The sequence below is a fragment of the Nerophis lumbriciformis genome, linkage group LG38 (assembly GCF_033978685.3).
Source record: "Nerophis lumbriciformis linkage group LG38, RoL_Nlum_v2.1, whole genome shotgun sequence".
NCBI classification, from domain to species: domain Eukaryota; kingdom Metazoa; phylum Chordata; class Actinopteri; order Syngnathiformes; family Syngnathidae; genus Nerophis; species Nerophis lumbriciformis.
The window spans coordinates 17,102,743-17,120,964 of record NC_084585.2 but is presented as its reverse complement, the minus strand read 5'-3'; the positions used below and the strand labels follow the sequence as shown (position 1 = coordinate 17,120,964).

Sequence of the window (18,222 nt, the reverse complement as noted above, 5' to 3'; positions counted from 1 at the left end):
TCTATAGTTCAAGTGGAACATTTTGTTTGTGGTAGAATCAAGTCTCATATTAAAATATGGATAATTTTGATACATTCGTGCGAGAGAGAAGCAGTTAGAAGAATTGATCACTTTGTATTTAGAAATACTGAAACATTTTTACTTTTTCTTACGCCTTTCATTATAAGTTTATAGTGACCCTGAGAGGGACAAGCGGTAGGAAATGGATGGATGGATGGAGTAATGTAGTAATCGGTATGTCGGTTTTGTCAACATCACAACAGAACCAAAAGATAAGTATAGTAAATCAGAAGGAGTGAAAATATACAGTAGTTATAGATATAGATATTTACTTGATGGCTAGGTGTTATGTACCTGCATTACTGATTAGTAAAACATATAAATATAAGCAACTATGGTGCATGATTTGTTGTGTGTTAAGCTTTTGCTTTTCAAAAGTATCAACAGAAGTTTTACTTGGTATTGTTTGTAGCAATATAAGACAATATAGATGCTTAGGTCAAAGAATCGATTGCTGCAGTGTGCCGGTTGTCTTAGAAGACGTTATGCATGTCATTCGAGCAGGGTTCATCAGTTCATGCTTTCAGACCAAAATAGGACAGCTCTATTTAATACAGTACATCAATTACAGTAGATCTTTTTGCAACCTACCCGAGCCTCCAGTTTCTGAAGCTGCTTCTTGCCCCCCTTCAAAGCCAGAGTCTCAGCCTCATCCAGTCGGTTCTGCAGGTCTTTGACTGTCACTTCTAGGTTTTTCTTCATCCTCTCCAAGTGAGCGCTGGTGTCCTGCTCCTTCTTTAGCTCCTCTGCCATCATGGCAGCCTAGACATGGACAAATAACATGCACGTTTTGAATTGATGTTTAGGTATTGTACTGGACCACTGTGCTGAGCCAATGATATTCACATTCATGTAGTGCTGGGCATTTAATTAATTTTACTGAATATTTTTTTTCCAGATTACTGTGGACTTTATTTCTGGCAGATATTGTATCTAATGTACAGCTAAGCCCCAAAAAATGATTACTTACACATTTATTTTGAGTGGGTAACTTCTGGGCGGAAATGACACAAGGAAGTGACAAAAGACTGGAAGAAGTTAGTGATTAATTTTAACATATAAAAATGATTCATTTCCCTGATCTTATAGGATCCTAGTAACATGGTAGCAGAATCTAGAACATTCCAATCAACTATACATTTACAGTGTAGGAGATATACATTATAATAAATATAATGCCTTGCACTCTTTTACCACTGTATTCTGTCATTTCCAGCAAAGAGAGTCGCACTCATTAAATTTTCTTATTATTATTAGGGATGTTCCGATCACGGTTTGAAGCTGCCAATTCCGATACTGATCAACTATTAGTGAGATCGGCCGATACCGATCACATGTATTAACAGTACATTTTTAACTACTAATTTAAAGCCCCCGTAAAGTCCTCCTGTGTCCAGGCGATTATTCTTGCTTCAACACATCATCAGTAGGGTAAAACTAACCTGTCCCACAACGGTCCTGTGTCCTGAGTTGTTAAACATGAACAAAAACAACTAAAACATGACTTATCACTCTAGTATCGATCATACACTGATACTACCCTTGGTATAGACCAGACCTGGGCAAAATACAGCTTGTTAAGATTAAAAAAATAATAATAATAATCTAACCAAATAATCTTTTTAGACCTTTAACATCAAAACTATAGTCGGCATTGTAACGCACAGTGCTGTTTTAAAATGACTGTAAGTCTTAAACTATAGAAAGTACCATACTTTACGAACTGTAAGACGCACTTCAAATCCATTCCTTATTTTCAAAAATCGACAATGCGCCTAATAACTATGGAAGTTAATTTGTGTCTTTATTACGAAAGCTTTTTTAACACTGAATTTATATAACTACATTTTTTGGGTTTGAATTTTGTGAACTTAATTTTTTTATATTAAATTATACTGACAATTTCATTGAAAGAAAATTGTGATCAAAATGCGTGTGTTTCAAAATTCAGTGTTTTAAAAATGTATAAAAGTGTATCAAAATATGTAAAAATTTGTGTGTCAATGTGGAAAGTGTCAAAGCGCTTTGAGTACCTTGAAGGTAGAAAAGCGCTACACAAGTACAACCCGTTTACCGTTCACCACTTTACACTGAATTCAGTGTAGAAAAATTCTGTGTAGAAAAATTGGCTGCTTGAAAACGCAAGACCCACTTCCGGTAAATTACTGTCTCAGTGAAGTGTCAAGTTTGAAGTTACTTGACACAGGTCTTAAAAAGAGGCAGCACTACACACCACAGGCCATTTAATCTGCTGTATGTGCTTGGATCCCTTTTTACAAACACTTTAAACAGTGGAGGTTGCTGTGCATTAGTGAAAAACGATGGTATAATAAATGATACTAAAACATTGTAACAAACCACCTCAAAAACAAAATTAAATTTTAGTTTTTTTACTGACGAAGAAACTCAGAATGTACAGTACATGAAAATACAGAATGTGGGACTTACAAAATTAACTATGAGACTGATAATTGAGAATATATGAGCGTTGCTCCTCTACTTCCCAGACGCCCTGCTTGATCGACATCATTTATAATCGAGCAAGAGCAACAAAGATGCAAAAAACATGGCGAAACATAAATGTAAAGCGTAAATAAACCCTCTACATATTCTATATAGTATCACTTTTCTGCAGAACTTTGTTGTAGAAATCTGCCTCCATCTGACACTTGCGTATCCGGCTTGTTCCTCTGTAAACAAGCCACGCCCACTCCGCCTCACTCTGTTAGTGTCTGGTCTGCATTAAGCAGAGGTTCCTATAGTTACCATAGTAACCCGTTTGTCACTCAAAAGTGCAGATTACCCATTTGAATTATTTCTATAATTTGAAAACATCCAACGGGCCGCAATTAAATATTAATTATTTTGTATGCACCTGGGGATAGGTTGATTGGCAACACTAAAATTGGCCCTAGTGTGTGAATGTGAGTGTGAATGTTGTCTGTCTATCTGTGTTGGCCCTGCGATGAGGTGGCGAACTGTCCAGGGTGTACCAGCACCTCTGCGACCCCGAGAGGGACAAGCAGTAGAAAACGGATGGATAGATGGATGCCCATGTAGCCCAGTTAACTGCCTTTTGTATGCCTTTTTACAAGACTTGTGTCACGTGACCTCAAACTTGACACCACATTGGTTCGTTCTAAGACAGGATCGATTGCTTCAGTCTTAATTTACTGGAAGTGAGTCTTGCTTTTTGAAGCAGTCCATTTTTCTGCTCTGAATTTTTAGCACTGTATTTCAGTGGTTCTCAACCTTTTTTCAGTGATGTACCCCCTGTGAATTTTTTTTAAATTCAAGTACCCCCTAATCAGAGCAAGGCATTTTTGGTTGAAAAAAAGAGATAAAGAAGTTAATTACAGCACTATGTCACCAGTTTCTGATTTATTAAATTGTATAAAAGTTCAAAATATTGCTCATTTGTAGTGGTCTTTCTTGAACTATTTGGAAAAAAAGATAGGTTTTTATTTATATTTATAAAGGATTTTTGGATTGTTGCTATTTTTAGAATATTTGAAAAAAATCTCACGTACCCCTTGGCATGCCTTCAAGTACCCCCAAGGGTACGTGTACCCCCATTTGAGAACCACTGCTGTATTTAATGCACTTAACACTGACATTTTATACACAGAATTTTTTTTACTCTGAATTTTTAAACTCAGAATTTTTTTACACTGACTTTTTATACACAAAATTTTGAAACGCTGATTTTTTTTTACCCTGAATATTTATACATTACACTTTTAAACACTGAATTTTAAAACACTGAATTTTTCAACACTGAATTTTTCAACAATGAATTTTTATACACTGCATTTTAAAACACAGTTTTAAAAAAGCAATTTAATTGCCATCATAATTTGTTGAAAAGTAACCTCCATAATAACTGGGTGCGCCTTGTGTATAAATTATTTCTGGTTGTGCTGACCTCGAAGATATTTGATTTGGTGTAATGATAAGTGTGACCAGTAGATGGCAGTCACACATAAGAGATACCGTGGACTGCAGGTTGAAGCTTGTTCAATAAATGACTCTAGCAAGCACAGGTAAGACCAAAACGTTGATGTTTAATTGAGAATATAGAACATTACACACGGTGCTCAAAAATCTGTCAAACATTTTAGTAAAACTTTGATAAGCTATAAACCACACCGCTTGATAGATTGTCTTAGCATTATGACTACCATAGTCAGCTGTGCTTCAACATACGTGTATTATTATGGTGTGTATACGTATAGGGACCCCAAAATGGCACCTGTTAGAAGACATATTATCTAGAGTTTTGTTTCGACCTATTATGCAAAACCAACTTATCGTCCACACTGGTTCACGCTGTTGTGTATTTGGAATCTGCAAAAGTCCTGAAAAATTTGCACACATCCGCCATTGTAGTCCGCACCGTAGTAAATAAGCTCTTTTTTTTTCTCTATCCATATGTTGTTGGCCATTCATCCTCCGCTGTTGCCATTTCTAATACAAAGTAGCAAACAGTTCTAACTTATATCTATGGAAGCGTTAACAACTACAACGAAAAATGACAGGGAGAAGACACTGTCGAAGTGGAGCCATGTAAATAAGACCCGCCCACCAAACGGCGCATCCTAAGGAGATGGTCAGAAAACGGCTTGACATCACATCATCGTCTGTAAAACATAATCTATGCAAAATGCTGACCAAAGAACCACCATTACATGTTATGTAGACCACAATAAAGTGTTTTAAATGTAGGGGAAAAAAATCATAATATAACCCCTTTAAAGCCCCGCTTAAGAGTTTTCAGTTTTGGTTGATTTTAGCTGCGCCAGTAGACCAAAGCGGTAGTTTTTTACCTGCCTGTGTATGGAAATAGACCTAATGAGACCTGTTCTTCGACAGTGCGCCATGTTTGTTGCATTTTTGTTGCGTGACAATATATATATAAGACAATATATCAATCGAGCAGCTGGTCTAAAAAGTAAAAGAGGAGCGACCTTAATTTGTCATTATTATTCAGTGATTTATCGTTCATAGTTAATATTGTAAATCCCACATTCTTTATTTTCATGTACATTCTGGGTGTCTCATTCAGTAAAAAAATAATAATTGTTTTCAATTTTTTATATACATATGTATATGTATGTATGTACATATATAAACAGACACTTTTTATTTCTCTCAATGTGGCCCCCGAGTCAAAATAATTGCCCAGGTTTGCCCTAGATAGATAATTCTCAAGTTTTTAACAATGGACAATTTGTTTAATGAGATGTTTTTAAAATGTATGGTTTTTTTAAACAGCAAACACGCTTTTAATGATAATAGTGCATTGGTTTCTTGCAGAGTTTGTCTTTTGTAGGAATACAGAATTTGTATTCCTGCTGTAGGAGCACTTGCATTCAGATGAGCTACACCATGTTAAGATACCAGTTTCACACATTAACAAAACAAAATGTGGATTGTCGAACATACAAGCATGATTGTAATGCAAGACATTTTCAATTTGTTACTGTAGTTAGACAGGATGTGACGTGTAGTGTTATTATTGTGCAGCCGGAAGTGTGTGTGATTGGTTTGAGTAGGTGTTTTGACGATGTGACAAGAATAAAGTATATAAACTCTTCCTGCCTACTGACGCCCTCTTGCCTCTTTCTTTCTTTTCTGCTGAGCTTTTACCCCATCTTACTAAACCAGTTACAGAAACAATGGTTATTTTATTTTATCAATGCAGTAAACTTGATCTAAACACAAAAGTGAAGCTCGTTTTTTTCTGCTAGTGGCAAAGCGTACCACCACGCATTTGTTCCAGTGATGTTGATCAAAGATAAAATAGTCTTGTTTTGTCTGGAGAACGACTTGCCATGGCTTTGGACATGGGATTTCCATAATGTACCATTTTATTTGTCCATTTCTGCTCGCTATTTTCCCGCTTGAGGCTCAACAGTACCAGAATGCCATTACATTTTTCCACACTAAGACTAGGACGTGTTCGCGTTAATCACGAGTCAAAAAAATTAGCACCGTTAAATGATCTATTAGTTATTATCACGTTAACCTTAACAGCTCTAATTATAATATTTTATTGTGTTATCTTCAAATTGTGCCAGGGCATGAATCATTGTGGTACTCACATCAGTAATTGCTTTCTTGGCCTTTTCTTCAGCATTCCGTGCTTCCTGAACAGCATCCTCCACTTCACCCTGGATCTGGACAAGGTCTCCCTCCAGCTTCCTCTTTGTGTTTATAAGATTTGTATTCTAGAAAAGAAAAGAAAAAATAAGTTTTCAACATTTTTAACATTTGAACAAGTATGTAGCAGGTAACACATTATTGAGTACCTGCGAGTGCAGCAGACCAACACGCTCACTGGCATCAACCAGCTCCTGTTCAGCCACTTTGCGGCTCCTGTCCGTCTGTTCTAGAGCAACTCTCAGCTCCTCGATCTCAGCCAGCATCAGGTTGTTCCTGCGCTCCACCATGGCAACTTGCTCTTTCATGTCTGCATAAGCCCTCAGAGACTCATCAAGGTGCAGTTGAGCATCCTAAAGGAGCAGTAATTTAAGTCAAGGTGCATGCAGTCAGGATACACAATATTAAGCCCATCTACAATAATTCAAAAATGATATAAGTACTTTTAGTTGTCCTTGAACATTTCTCAGTTGTTTCTGGGCTTCAGCTGCCTGTCGGTTGGCATGGCTGAGCTGAATCTCCATCTCATTCAGGTCTCCCTCCATCTTCTTCTTGACTCTCAGGGCATCGTTCCTACTCCTGATCTCAGCATCCAGGGTGCTCTGCATGGACTCGATCACACGCAGACTGTTCCTCTTGATCTGCTCCATCTCCTCATCTTTCTCTGCAAGCTTTCTGTCGATCTCACTCTTGACTTGTGTCAGTTCAAGCTGAATGCGAATGATCTTTGATTCTTCGTGTTCCAAGGTGGCCTATGGTGTTTGAGGAGTTTAGGTTTGTGACAGTCAAGATTATGCTAAAGCTTACATATCATTTTGAGTACCTCTGCTTCCTCAAGAGCTGTTTGGATTTCGTATTTCTCGCTCTCAGCAATCTTTTTGGCCTTTTCCAACTCATGGATTGTCTTTGCTGACTCACCAATGTGCTCAGTCAAATCTGTGATTTCCTCTGTTAAGAAAAGTAACATGCATTGCATGTATCGTCAAATGCAGCAGTGCTTATAAATTAATAAACACATTGATCATCTTACGTTGCAGGTTCTTGTTCTCCCTCTTCAGGTTCTCCAGGTGGTCTAGAGCTTCTTCATAGGAGTTCTTCAGTTTGAACATTTCCGTGCTGAGTGAGCGGGACTCTTTCAGCGCACCTTCCAACTCTGCTTGGCTCTCCTCATATTTCTGCTTCCACTCAGCTAGAATCTGAACACATCACAAATGAGCATCTTCAGTCACCTCCTATTAATGTATGCATTTCTACAACAAAATAAAAGCTGACCTTGTCAAAGTTTCTCTGCTTCTTGTCAAGGTTAGCAGCCAGAGCGTTGGCTCTCTCCACATCAATCATCAGATCTTCCACTTCAGCCTGAAGCCTCTGTTTGGTCTTTTCCAGAGAAGCACACTTTGCGTTCACAGCCTCAATGCTCTCCTCTGCATCCTGGAGACGTTGGGCAAGCTTTTTCCTGCAAATACAAATATAATCTTTTAATGATAGGAAAGCTTTTTTATATTAAGAATATTTGATTTAACAAAATGAAGTTGTCATTTGTGTGTCATGGCTTACTTTGCCTCCTCAAGCTCTTCAGTACGCTGGATGGCATCAGTTTCGTATTTAGTTCTCCACTGAGCAACCTCACTGTTGGCCTTGGACATGGATCGCTGCAGTTCAGCCTTGGCCTCCTGTTCCTCTTCATACTGCTCTCTGAGCAGGTCACAGTCATGACGAGAAGACTGAACAGCGTGGGCCAGGGCGTTCTTGGACTTATAATAACAAACATGGAAAATCATTTGTAATAGATGTAGACATTATGTGACAAGACCACAGCACAACAATGTACCTTTGTTTCTTCTTCAAGACTTCTTTTAAGTTCTTCTATCTGATGAATAAATGCCTGTTTGCCCCTTGTAAGCTGGGAAACCAGAGATTCCTTTTCTTCCAACTGACGACCAAATTCCCCTGAAAGGAAAGATAATTCCACAAATCTGTAGGATCATTTTAAAGTAGTGATTTAATGGTAAATGGGTTATACATGTATGGTGCTTTTCTACCTTCAAAGCACTCAAAGCGCTTTGACACTATTTCCACATTCACCCATTCAAACACATTCACACACTGATGGCGGGAGCTGCCATGCAAGGCGCTAACCACGATCTATCGGGAGCAAGGGTGAAGCGTCTTGCTCAAGGACACAACGGATGTGACTAGGATGGTAGAAGCTGGGGATCGAATCAGGAACCCTCAGGTTGCTGGCACATGCCTCTTGCCCAACCGAGCCACGCCGTCCACAATTTTTTTTTGCTTATATGGGTGTTAACTCACCATTTTCAGTTGTCAGTCTTGCTCTTTGAATGTTGATATCATTTAACTGACGCGTTTGCTCTTCATTCTTGGACTTGAATTCACTTAGTTGATCTTCCAGTGAACGACACATTTTCTCCAAGTTTCCCTACAAAAAGAATTGGGGACATAATGTATAAGCAAGGATCTTTTAAATACTGATAATGCACACTAATGAGCTTATTGTGAACTTTACTTTGGATTTGGCAATGGCTTCCATGTTGCTGCTGAGGTCATCAATCTCCATCTTGTATTCACTCTTCTCCTTCTCCAGCTTCTGCTTGACACGCTGAAGGTTGTCTATCTGCTCCCCAAGTTCTGCCACGCTGTCAGCCTGCTTCTTGCGGAGAGCTGCAGAAGTGGCCTCATGTTGCAAGGTGGACTCTTCCAGGTCACGACGCATCTTCTGGAATTCAGCTTCGCGCTTTTTGTTCATCTCGATCTGAACGGATGTGGCCCCGCCAGCCTCTTCGAGACGCTCACTGATCTCCTCTAGTTCCCTGGCAAGGTCAGACCTCTGCTTCTCCACCTTGGCTCGAGCAGCACGCTCAGCTTCAATCTCTTCCTCCAACTCCTCAATACGAGCCTGTTATTGTATTTCACACATAGTTCTGAATAAATAATTCACTATTAAGGTGTCATATAGTTTCAAATGAATGAGGGTAACATTACTTGCAATTCTTTTATTTTCTTATGAAGTTGAATCCCAACTATTTGTTCATCTTCGATTCTGCCAAGAAGCTGGCTTATCTCAAAGTCCCTCCTTGTAAAAAAAAACATAAAGAATATGAATGCGATACCCTGAAGGAAACATGAATGTAGTAGATTAAGCAGTAACTTTACATACTTCTTGATTTTCTCATCAGATTGTTGTTTGTCATTTTCTAGATCCATTATGGATTCATGGGCCAGCTTCAAATCTCCTTCCAGCTTCCTTTTTGATCGCTCAAGATCCATGCGTAGCTTCTTTTCTTGCTCCAGGGATCCTTCAAGCTGATTTTAACAAAGAACGTGTTGGTCTTTTTTTTATTTACACAAGGAGGATAATGCCGATCTGTTATGACATACATCATCCACTTGCTGTTCCAACTTGATCTTGGCCTTGGTCAGAGTGTTGACTTTGTCTTCCTCTGCTTGAAGATCATCCAATGTCTGCTGGTGAGCCTCTTGGAGGGATTTCTTCTCTTTAGACAACTTGGCAATGGTCTCATCTTGAGAGGCCATCTCCTCAACCAGGTTTTTAACCTATGCAAGGCCCAGAAGTATTTTAAAGGGTTTTAGTTATTTAGAAGATTATGTCGTCTAAGCTCTTTTGTATTTTACACCAACCTTGTTCTCAGTGGCATGTTTCTCCTTCTCTACTTTAGCCAGGGTAAGCTCCATGTCATCGATGTCTTTCTTCAACTCAGAGCACTCATCCTCCAGCTTCCTCTTCTTGGCTGTCAACTCACCGTTCACCTCCTCCTCATCCTCCAGCCTCTCAGACACCTCCTTGACTTTAGCCTCCAACTGGATTTTGGCTTTGATGAGCCCCTCACACCTTTCCTCAGCATCAGCAAGGGTTTCACCCTCCTGGAGTAACAATGATGTATAGTTTTAACAAACAAATCATTGTCATGTTAAATAATATGTATTTCTGTTTAACTTACAGACTGAATCTGCAGCTGCAAGTCATTCTTCTCCTGCAGAAGAGAAACCATCTTCTCCTCTAGTTCCTTCTTCTTGGCTAAAGCCTTGCTGAGATCCTCCTTGGTTTTTTCAAAGTCTACTTTCATTTGGGCCATCTCCTTTTCGGTCTCTGCACTCTTTAGCAGAGGCTTGATCTTGAAGTACAGTTTCATCCATGGCCATGTTTTGACATTCATGAATGAGCGTATGTTGTATTGGATGGAGTAAATGGCCTCCCTAGCATTTAAAACAGAAGGGTTAGAAAAGTTTGGGCCATATGCAAATCCCTTTCAAGCTTTGTGGCGGTTATGTACCTCCTCTCCATCATTTTGACAAACTCCTTCCTCATGACGTAACCTCTGCAGAGAGCCTGAGTCATAGTCACCAATTCAACCAGTTTCTCATCTCTCATCTCCTCCAGTGTACCAAGAAGTCCAGCTTTGAAGAACACCTGATGAATGAATGCCAAAGTGATCCAAACAGTCGCAAAGTACAGTAGTCGATTAATATTATTTCAACACAAGCAAGCACAGCTGACCTTGGTATGTACAAATCTGTGCTGTAACTTTTCCCACATCTATTAACTCCAGGCAAACAAATTACCTTTGTGTGTCCAAACTTGTACTGACTCTGGTCAACATCAATTGAGCTCAAGAGTTTCTCTGAAGCCTTTTTATTGTCAATGAAGTGCCCCTCTGGAATGACGCTAGCGTTCAATACTTTGTATCTGAAAGAATATAAAGGACATTTTCACTCAGTGGCGTGTCAAGGGGCTGGCCTGGGGTGGCACATGCCACCACGAGAATCCGATAGGCCACCCCACTCAGAGGTTGAGCAATTTGAAGCATACGAAAGTAGTAGGACAGTGATGCGCTTATATTCTGTGGGTGGTGGTAGTGTTCTTAATCTTGTGATGTGGAGAAATGTGCTGAGCCTTCTTGGTGTGTGTCGAGTAATGAAGGGGGCATTTCCGCAAAGCTTCATGTAGGGTAGGAGCCGGAAATTATGACGTGAAAAGCCTTGTTACCCAGCCGTACCACCAAACCGCTTCGGGGCGCAGTTCAGATTTTGCAAGGAGATTTGACAATTTATGAACTCCGAAACTCCATTAAAAATGTGGGCTTTTGAGTGTTGCAGTCTGTTTGGAATCTGGATAGAGTATAACAATATATTTGTTAAATTGCCAACAGAACAAAATAATAACAGAGCATGATATTAAATTTGACAGCAAACTTAATCCAAGCCGTTTACTGCTCTGCGAGCAGCATGAATAACACAAAATTGGAACAAAAAATATATATAGTAATTTAATTAACTTTATAATAATTCTCTGGTGATGTAATAAGCCACACAATTGCCTTTTATGCCCCATGACGTGGGTTCAGTACTCGGCAGCATCTTTATTATTTAAGGTCAGCAATTGTCTTACAAAAAAATTATATCCATACTTGGTGGTGGTAGGTTCCTATAATATATAGATAGCTGCTCCTGGAGTACACTGACGGTTTTGTGGGTGCCACCCCTGCAGAACTAGGTGCCCCCCTGTGCCACCTCTAAAAAAGAAAAATCTGGACACGCCACTGTTGTCACTCACTGCAACATCAGTTACCTCTGCACAATATAATGAGCAATTAGCATAATTGTTTATTGTGGTAGGAGAACAAACTACCTTTGCTTGAAGTCAGCATAGAGGATTCTGCTGGGGAAACCTTTCCTGCAGATCCTGATGCCTTCCAGCACACCGTTACAACGCAGTTGGTGGATGACCAGGTGGTTCTCCATCAGACCTACACCAGTAAACGTGATCAATGTGAAGCTCCTTGAACAAGTAGCTATTACAAAGCTGTGTTTTGACTCAAGTGTAATGGCAGAAGTGTCAACCGACCTGGCGTTTTTGTCTCATTTGGAATCAAACAGCGCACAAAATGTGGGTGGGTGCTCCTAAGGTTGGTCATCAGCTTTCCCAGGTTTTCCTGAAATTGTAAGGCATGAATGTTGTAATATTTGAATGCTATTGTGATCAAATGTCACAGTGTAAGGTTGTTTTTTTCTATTACCCTAAAGAGAGCTGACACAGTCTGGAATGAACCACCCTTCTTTTTGCCACCTTTCTTTGCTTTTGGATCTGTAACAGATTAAGGATATATTTTTTATTTTATTTCATTGACTTTTTTCCATCTGATCACGTTTTGATTATTTAGATGTCATTGAACATTTACACTATAATCTCTTCTGAAAATGTCTTGCATATCTAAAAATGTTGAATGTGACTAGATTGACAGTACAAACAACTACCATGTGACTCTTGTATCACGAGTAATCCGTACCATCTCCAGATGAATGAGATACAAACAGCAAGGCCAGCAGCTTGACTGAGGACTTCTGGTAGAGCTGCACAACTGAGTCATTCAGGGGGTCCTTGTTCTTGTCCAGCCAGCCATTGACATTGTAGTCAACGGTTCCAGCGTAGTGTACAAGGGCAAAGTGAGCCTCAGCTTTGCCTTTGGCTGGCTTTGGCTTCTGGAAGGGGGCACTTTTGCCAATATGTTGGTCATACAGTTTGTTCTTGAAGGTTATGTCCGTCGCTTTGGGGAACATACACTCCTCTTCAAGGATGGAGAAGATGCCCATTGGCTGTAATGACATGTCAGCATTATATTATTTATTGTGTTATCTAAATTTGACAAGGTTTTCTTGTATACCTTCTCAATAAGCTCAATGCAGGCAGCCAAGTCCATGCCGAAGTCAATGAACTCCCATTCAATTCCTTCTTTCTTGTACTCTTCTTGCTCCAGGACAAACATGTGGTGGTTGAAAAACTGTTGCAGTTTCTCATTGGTGAAGTTGATGCAGAGCTGCTCCAAGCTGTTGAACTGTAGCGGCAAGAGAGATGCAAGATGAATGTATCCCGCTCACTTTACAGTAACATTCACTACGTGGCTTTAACTCACATCAAAAATCTCAAATCCAGCAATATCCAGCACACCAATAAAGTGGTTTCTAGGCTGTTTGGTGTCCAACATCTCATTAATTCGGACGACCATCCAGAAGAACATTTTTTCATAGACGGATTTGGTGAGGGCCATGACAGCGTTGTGAACCTACAGGATAACACATAGAATTTTACAAGCCAAACATAGATTCATATATTGTGCTCATGACTCTGTGTATATTACCTGGGAAACAGTTTGACCTTTAACCACCATTTCATTGCCCACCTTGACTCTTGGATAACACATAGCCTTAAGCATATCGGCTGAGTTGAGGCCCATGAGGTAGGCAATTTTATCAGCCACTGATGAAAGCATATACCACAGAAGATTACCATGACATGCGCCTCAGGTTCCCCTACATACTGCTGGTAATATTTGTATGGATGCCATACATTACAGCTGGGCAGACTATGCCCATCTGCTGTGAATCACATAGCCTTGTAATACCATCAACATGCACTATTTCACAATGCAACTGAACATAAGAATATTAACAGATGTATACAGTGAGATAAAGCACACTGTTCACAAAGAAGTAATACCCTCAGTGCCATCAGGCTCAGCTTGTTCTTCTCTTTGTTTCTGCTTGAACTTCATGTTGCCATGATGCATCACGGCTCCAGTTAACTTGTAAATGCCCAGCTTTTCTTCTGCAGTAAAGCCCAATATGTCAATGGCACTCTACAGCAGAGACAAAAACTCATGTCATGTAGGATCCCTTCAAGAGGATAAGGCAGTACTGTAGTTGACTTTTTGGAAGATTAGAGAGTATCAAAAAGTTTTTGAAAACCTTGTAGATGTCTGAAATGTGGTATACTAATGCTTACATCAGTGGCGATGAACTCCTCAACATCATTGATGCTCTTGACAACAATTTCTCCCTGACTAATCATGGGATAGTCATAAGGATTGGTGGTGATGAGTAGAGCCTCTGGAAATTGTAATAATTCGATGTAAACCCAACGAAAACATATATGCAACAAACAGTTTATGAGAAAAACAGCCACAAACCTAACAACTCAGGCTTGTGGCCTGTCGCAAGCTGATAAAAGATGTGGTAGCTCCTCTCAGCAGAGAGCTGGAAGGTCACACGTGACTTCTCCAGCAGATCTGTGGATCAAACCGAAAAAATTTAGAAAAAAACACAAAACCAAAGTGTGGGTTCATCATATCTTGTCTTACAAGTTTCAATATCTGCTGAAGCCAGCTTTCCCGTCGTGCCAAAATGGATTCTGATGAATTTACCCTATTCAAAAGGCAAGGGAGTTGTTTTAAAAGCTCTCACAATCCTTGTTTAAGAACATAGATAGAAGGACACTTACAAAGCGGGAGGAGTTGTCATTCCTCACGGTCTTGGCATTACCATAAGACTCCAATAGGGGATTGGCTGCAATGATTTGATCCTCCAGCGATCCCTTCAAAAAGACAACAATTTGACTTTTGTGACACAACTTTGTATAGTATTAAGTAATATTTTTTTTAACTCAAACATATGACTTTTGCTATATTTGATCTCACCTTCATTTTGCTGGCAGATTGTTCTGCTTTCTTTCCTCCAGCCACTGCGATTGTCGCAAAGTACTGGATGACACGTTTGGTGTTCACAGTCTTTCCTGCTCCGGATTCTCCGCTTTGGCAAATATGATTTTCAAATGTCATGTATGTTCAATATGGACAAATATATATAATTGAATAATCAATATGTTTATTAGTCTTGTACACAGTAGAGAGACAGTAATAATGCTGAGTAATGACATTTTTACTTTGCTAGTTTTCTTTCCTTAAATAAAGACAGATTAAGAAGATTGTAAAACATACAGGAAAAAAAACATTGTACATAATTAGAAATACAGTGTATTTGAGTTCCTGCAGTCCTGCATTGACCTGGGATGTCTGGTTGAACAAACAAGCATTTTTCACTCCAGAAGCTGTCCTAATACTTTTGTCTGTATACTGTAAACGAATAAATTAATTGATGAAAGTCACTTACGTAATCAGGATGGACTGGTTCTCACGATCTGTGGGGAAATATAATATGGTTTGCTTGATTGTCCAGTGTTTGCCAGGGAAAAAGTGACATACTATATATTGTAGTTGAAAAGATACTTAATGATGATACCTTGGAGCATGAACTGATAGGCGTTGTCAGAGATGGAGAATATGTGGGGTGGTGCCTCAATCCTCTTTTTGCCTCTATATCCCGATACAACCTTTGCGTCGTACACTGGGAGCCACTTGTAAGGGTTCACAGTGACGCAAAACAACCCAGAGTAGGTCTGGAAAAGCACGCAATGCGATGTTTGACTTATAGTTTGTGAACACTACTGTCTTGTTAGAACAGGACTCACGTAGATCATCCATGCTGCGTAGCGCTCTTTGAGGTTATACAGCACAGCGGGCTCGCTGAGGTGGGTCATCATGGCCATGTCTTCAATCTTGTCAAACTTTGGTGGATTCATGGGGAATATTTCATCATCTTTGACAGTCAGAGTCTGTATCAAAACAAAAAAGATTAGCCGGCATGACTAGAATCAATTTAACACAAGAATATCAGTGGCGGCTGCTAATCTTTCAAGTAGGGTAAAGTCATTTTCAGCTATTCTCTAAACACAAATACAGTCTCCAATACCAAATAAAAGATATAAAGATGCTAGATTTTACAAAGAAAAGTTCCCTTAGAGGATTGTAAAATTATCCATATCAATTAGGAACAATGGAATGAAACTTGAAAAATGCTCTGGCAGTGGTTTTTATTTCAAGATCACTGATTCGCTCATTTAGCTGTCAATCAAAAATTCAGCCACAGGCAGATCATCCAATAATCATGCAGAAGTTGAGCATCCAGACCAGCCGTGGCCAAGGCCACTTTCCATTCACTTCCAGAAACTCTCGGCATCAGATGGGCGAGACAAAGCCGAGAATTTACCCAACGACAGCAGTGGAACAACCCACTCTATGACGCTCAACTTCAACATTTTTTAATGGACTGTGAATCTACCACAATCAATGAGAAGAAAATCAAGAAAGTGGCTAACTATGAACAAAAGCATTTTAGCGCTTGTTTAGTCAAACACAAACTCACAAGTAATTTTTTGACCCCTTTTTTTTTTTTTTTTACATTTTAGTAGAAGCTGAGCTACTCTAGCAGTTTTAAAGCAATTACTTTATTTGAATCAATCTCGTTTTACCTTGCCACCCTTGACTTCAACAGAGGCTTTTCCGCCCTCCTTCTTCGCTAGTTTTCCTTTTACATACATCTCTGTGGCCTCAGACACAAAGTACGCGGTCTTGGCGTCGAAAGGAGTGTTTTGAGCCTCAAGTCTCTCTCTTTCTGGCTTTCGGAGGAAAACCGCCGCCGGACCAAAACACTCCATTTCCGGGTCCCCAGACATGGCGTCGCTTTGAGAAGCAAATGAAAATGTGTGTATAGCTCATGTTAATACAGTTTTATTTTGTATTCAAACGTACCTTTTTCTTGCACAGTGATACAGCTGCTGTGTGGTGTAGATACTAAAAAAAGCAGATGAAATTACACAAAAGTGTAAGACTTACAATGGTCACATAGATGTATGTTGATGAGAAATAAACCAGTCAAAATGAATTGTAAAAGAAGAATAGGAAGACTCACCTTGGTTGGCAGCCTATCAGTCCAAAGCTTTGGAGAAGGCTGCGAGTTGGACTTTTATACCGTTATCTCCGGCCACCAAGGAGGAGCAGCTCTCCTGTTTAGGTCAATGAGCTTGTCTTGGAAGAATGGTATCAAATAGCTTCCCCTGCTCATCATCACAACTGCTGCCGCGATGAGGTGGGGAAACAAAAACAAATCTAAACATTCCTGTCCGCAAATCATCCGCCATGCAGGAGTTGACTTAGAACTGTGTATTCTAAAATTGTCCTTACTTAAGAATGCTTTTGGTTAACAAGTTGAATATTTTGAAATAAACCTTGACATTTTCGATACAATGGCAAAGTATAAAAACTAAGCACATGTTAAGTTATTCCTTGAAATCTGTTTGGAAGCACACACAAGAGCTTTTGTTTTTTAATGTTTGTATTGTTCATTTGGTAAGACAAATGAAAGTGTGCGATGTCATCACACAGACATTTGGCAGTGACATTGTTTCAGACATCTGCACAGAGCAGCCAAGTTGAAGCTAATTTAAGATCCCATTATGGTCCATTATGCTGTTGTGCTTTCTCTACCACAGAAAGATGACACCGAAAAGGCAGTAAGAATATTCCCATGTGTTGCGATTAGGTTGCAATAAATGTTGATATTCTATATGTCTGGGTCTTGCCCTACGGTCTTATTAGGACTTAACGCAAATAGTGTTCAGAGTATACCAATGCCCAAGTGTACTCTTTCAATTGTTTACAAATTCATCGAGGGCTTCTGTTAATCATGCTTCAGTTGTATTTCAGCACTCGCTGTTGAAGACCCCTTGGGAAAAATAGCCAGTCTGAAGCTTCCTATTCTTGGACCAGGTTATCTACGTTGTGTCTTCCTCGGTCTGTACTTCATGAGACCCAACATGTTACTCATCAGCTTTTCCATGGGATGCTACAAAACAAGGTGAATGCTGTTACGTTAGCCAGAGACCGTTATAATGCTAAATTTTTATCATATTCATTCAACAAAAAGCTGCTGTTTTTGATTGTAGTTTGCTCTATCATCCATCCATCCATCCATTTCTACCGCTTGTGATAGTACAGGTGTACTATATGTTGCACTGGATGAGAGTGTATATTGTATCAATAATCAAGAATCAGCTATTATTCCCTTGCAATGAATGTAATGAATGCATATCTTTGTAGATTTTACTGTTTGTCTACAATAAATGTTTTCATTTATTAGGAGAAAGTACAACAAAAAGGGGACATGAAACAGGCGATGGTGTTGAAGATTTTCAGAAAATATGAACGTTTATCTTCACAACATTAATCCAAGGTAACGTATTCCTACTAGCTACGTACTTGTCATGCAACTGTCGGTAATTAATATACTGTA

The 18,222-nt window shown here is 39.4% G+C and overlaps 1 protein-coding gene across 1 annotated transcript in view; it reads right to left on the bottom strand.

The window, feature by feature from the left end:
• Positions 1–16,913, bottom strand: part of LOC133578208 (uncharacterized) — a 40,249-nt gene extending 23,336 nt beyond the window's left edge. The window contains exons 1-37 of the mRNA XM_061932440.2: positions 16,843–16,913; positions 16,683–16,724; positions 16,403–16,613; positions 15,563–15,706; positions 15,334–15,490; positions 15,205–15,232; positions 14,733–14,844; positions 14,537–14,629; positions 14,397–14,460; positions 14,226–14,324; positions 14,042–14,145; positions 13,757–13,895; positions 13,398–13,516; positions 13,173–13,322; positions 12,924–13,094; positions 12,549–12,855; positions 12,279–12,346; positions 12,107–12,194; positions 11,891–12,008; positions 10,825–10,948; positions 10,536–10,672; positions 10,203–10,458; positions 9,883–10,125; positions 9,622–9,798; positions 9,401–9,546; positions 9,226–9,316; positions 8,750–9,139; positions 8,536–8,662; positions 8,054–8,172; positions 7,780–7,976; positions 7,495–7,678; positions 7,253–7,418; positions 7,046–7,170; positions 6,666–6,974; positions 6,372–6,575; positions 6,165–6,290; positions 652–822 (exon numbers count right to left, since the gene is read on the bottom strand). Coding sequence (XP_061788424.2) covers positions 652–822; positions 6,165–6,290; positions 6,372–6,575; positions 6,666–6,974; positions 7,046–7,170; positions 7,253–7,418; positions 7,495–7,678; positions 7,780–7,976; positions 8,054–8,172; positions 8,536–8,662; positions 8,750–9,139; positions 9,226–9,316; positions 9,401–9,546; positions 9,622–9,798; positions 9,883–10,125; positions 10,203–10,458; positions 10,536–10,672; positions 10,825–10,948; positions 11,891–12,008; positions 12,107–12,194; positions 12,279–12,346; positions 12,549–12,855; positions 12,924–13,094; positions 13,173–13,322; positions 13,398–13,516; positions 13,757–13,895; positions 14,042–14,145; positions 14,226–14,324; positions 14,397–14,460; positions 14,537–14,629; positions 14,733–14,844; positions 15,205–15,232; positions 15,334–15,490; positions 15,563–15,706; positions 16,403–16,606 — 5,457 coding nt within the window. The 5' untranslated portion in view covers positions 16,607–16,613; positions 16,683–16,724; positions 16,843–16,913. The remainder of the gene's footprint in view (positions 1–651; positions 823–6,164; positions 6,291–6,371; positions 6,576–6,665; positions 6,975–7,045; positions 7,171–7,252; positions 7,419–7,494; positions 7,679–7,779; positions 7,977–8,053; positions 8,173–8,535; positions 8,663–8,749; positions 9,140–9,225; positions 9,317–9,400; positions 9,547–9,621; positions 9,799–9,882; positions 10,126–10,202; positions 10,459–10,535; positions 10,673–10,824; positions 10,949–11,890; positions 12,009–12,106; positions 12,195–12,278; positions 12,347–12,548; positions 12,856–12,923; positions 13,095–13,172; positions 13,323–13,397; positions 13,517–13,756; positions 13,896–14,041; positions 14,146–14,225; positions 14,325–14,396; positions 14,461–14,536; positions 14,630–14,732; positions 14,845–15,204; positions 15,233–15,333; positions 15,491–15,562; positions 15,707–16,402; positions 16,614–16,682; positions 16,725–16,842) is intronic.
• Positions 16,914–18,222: the final 1,309 nt, after the last annotated feature.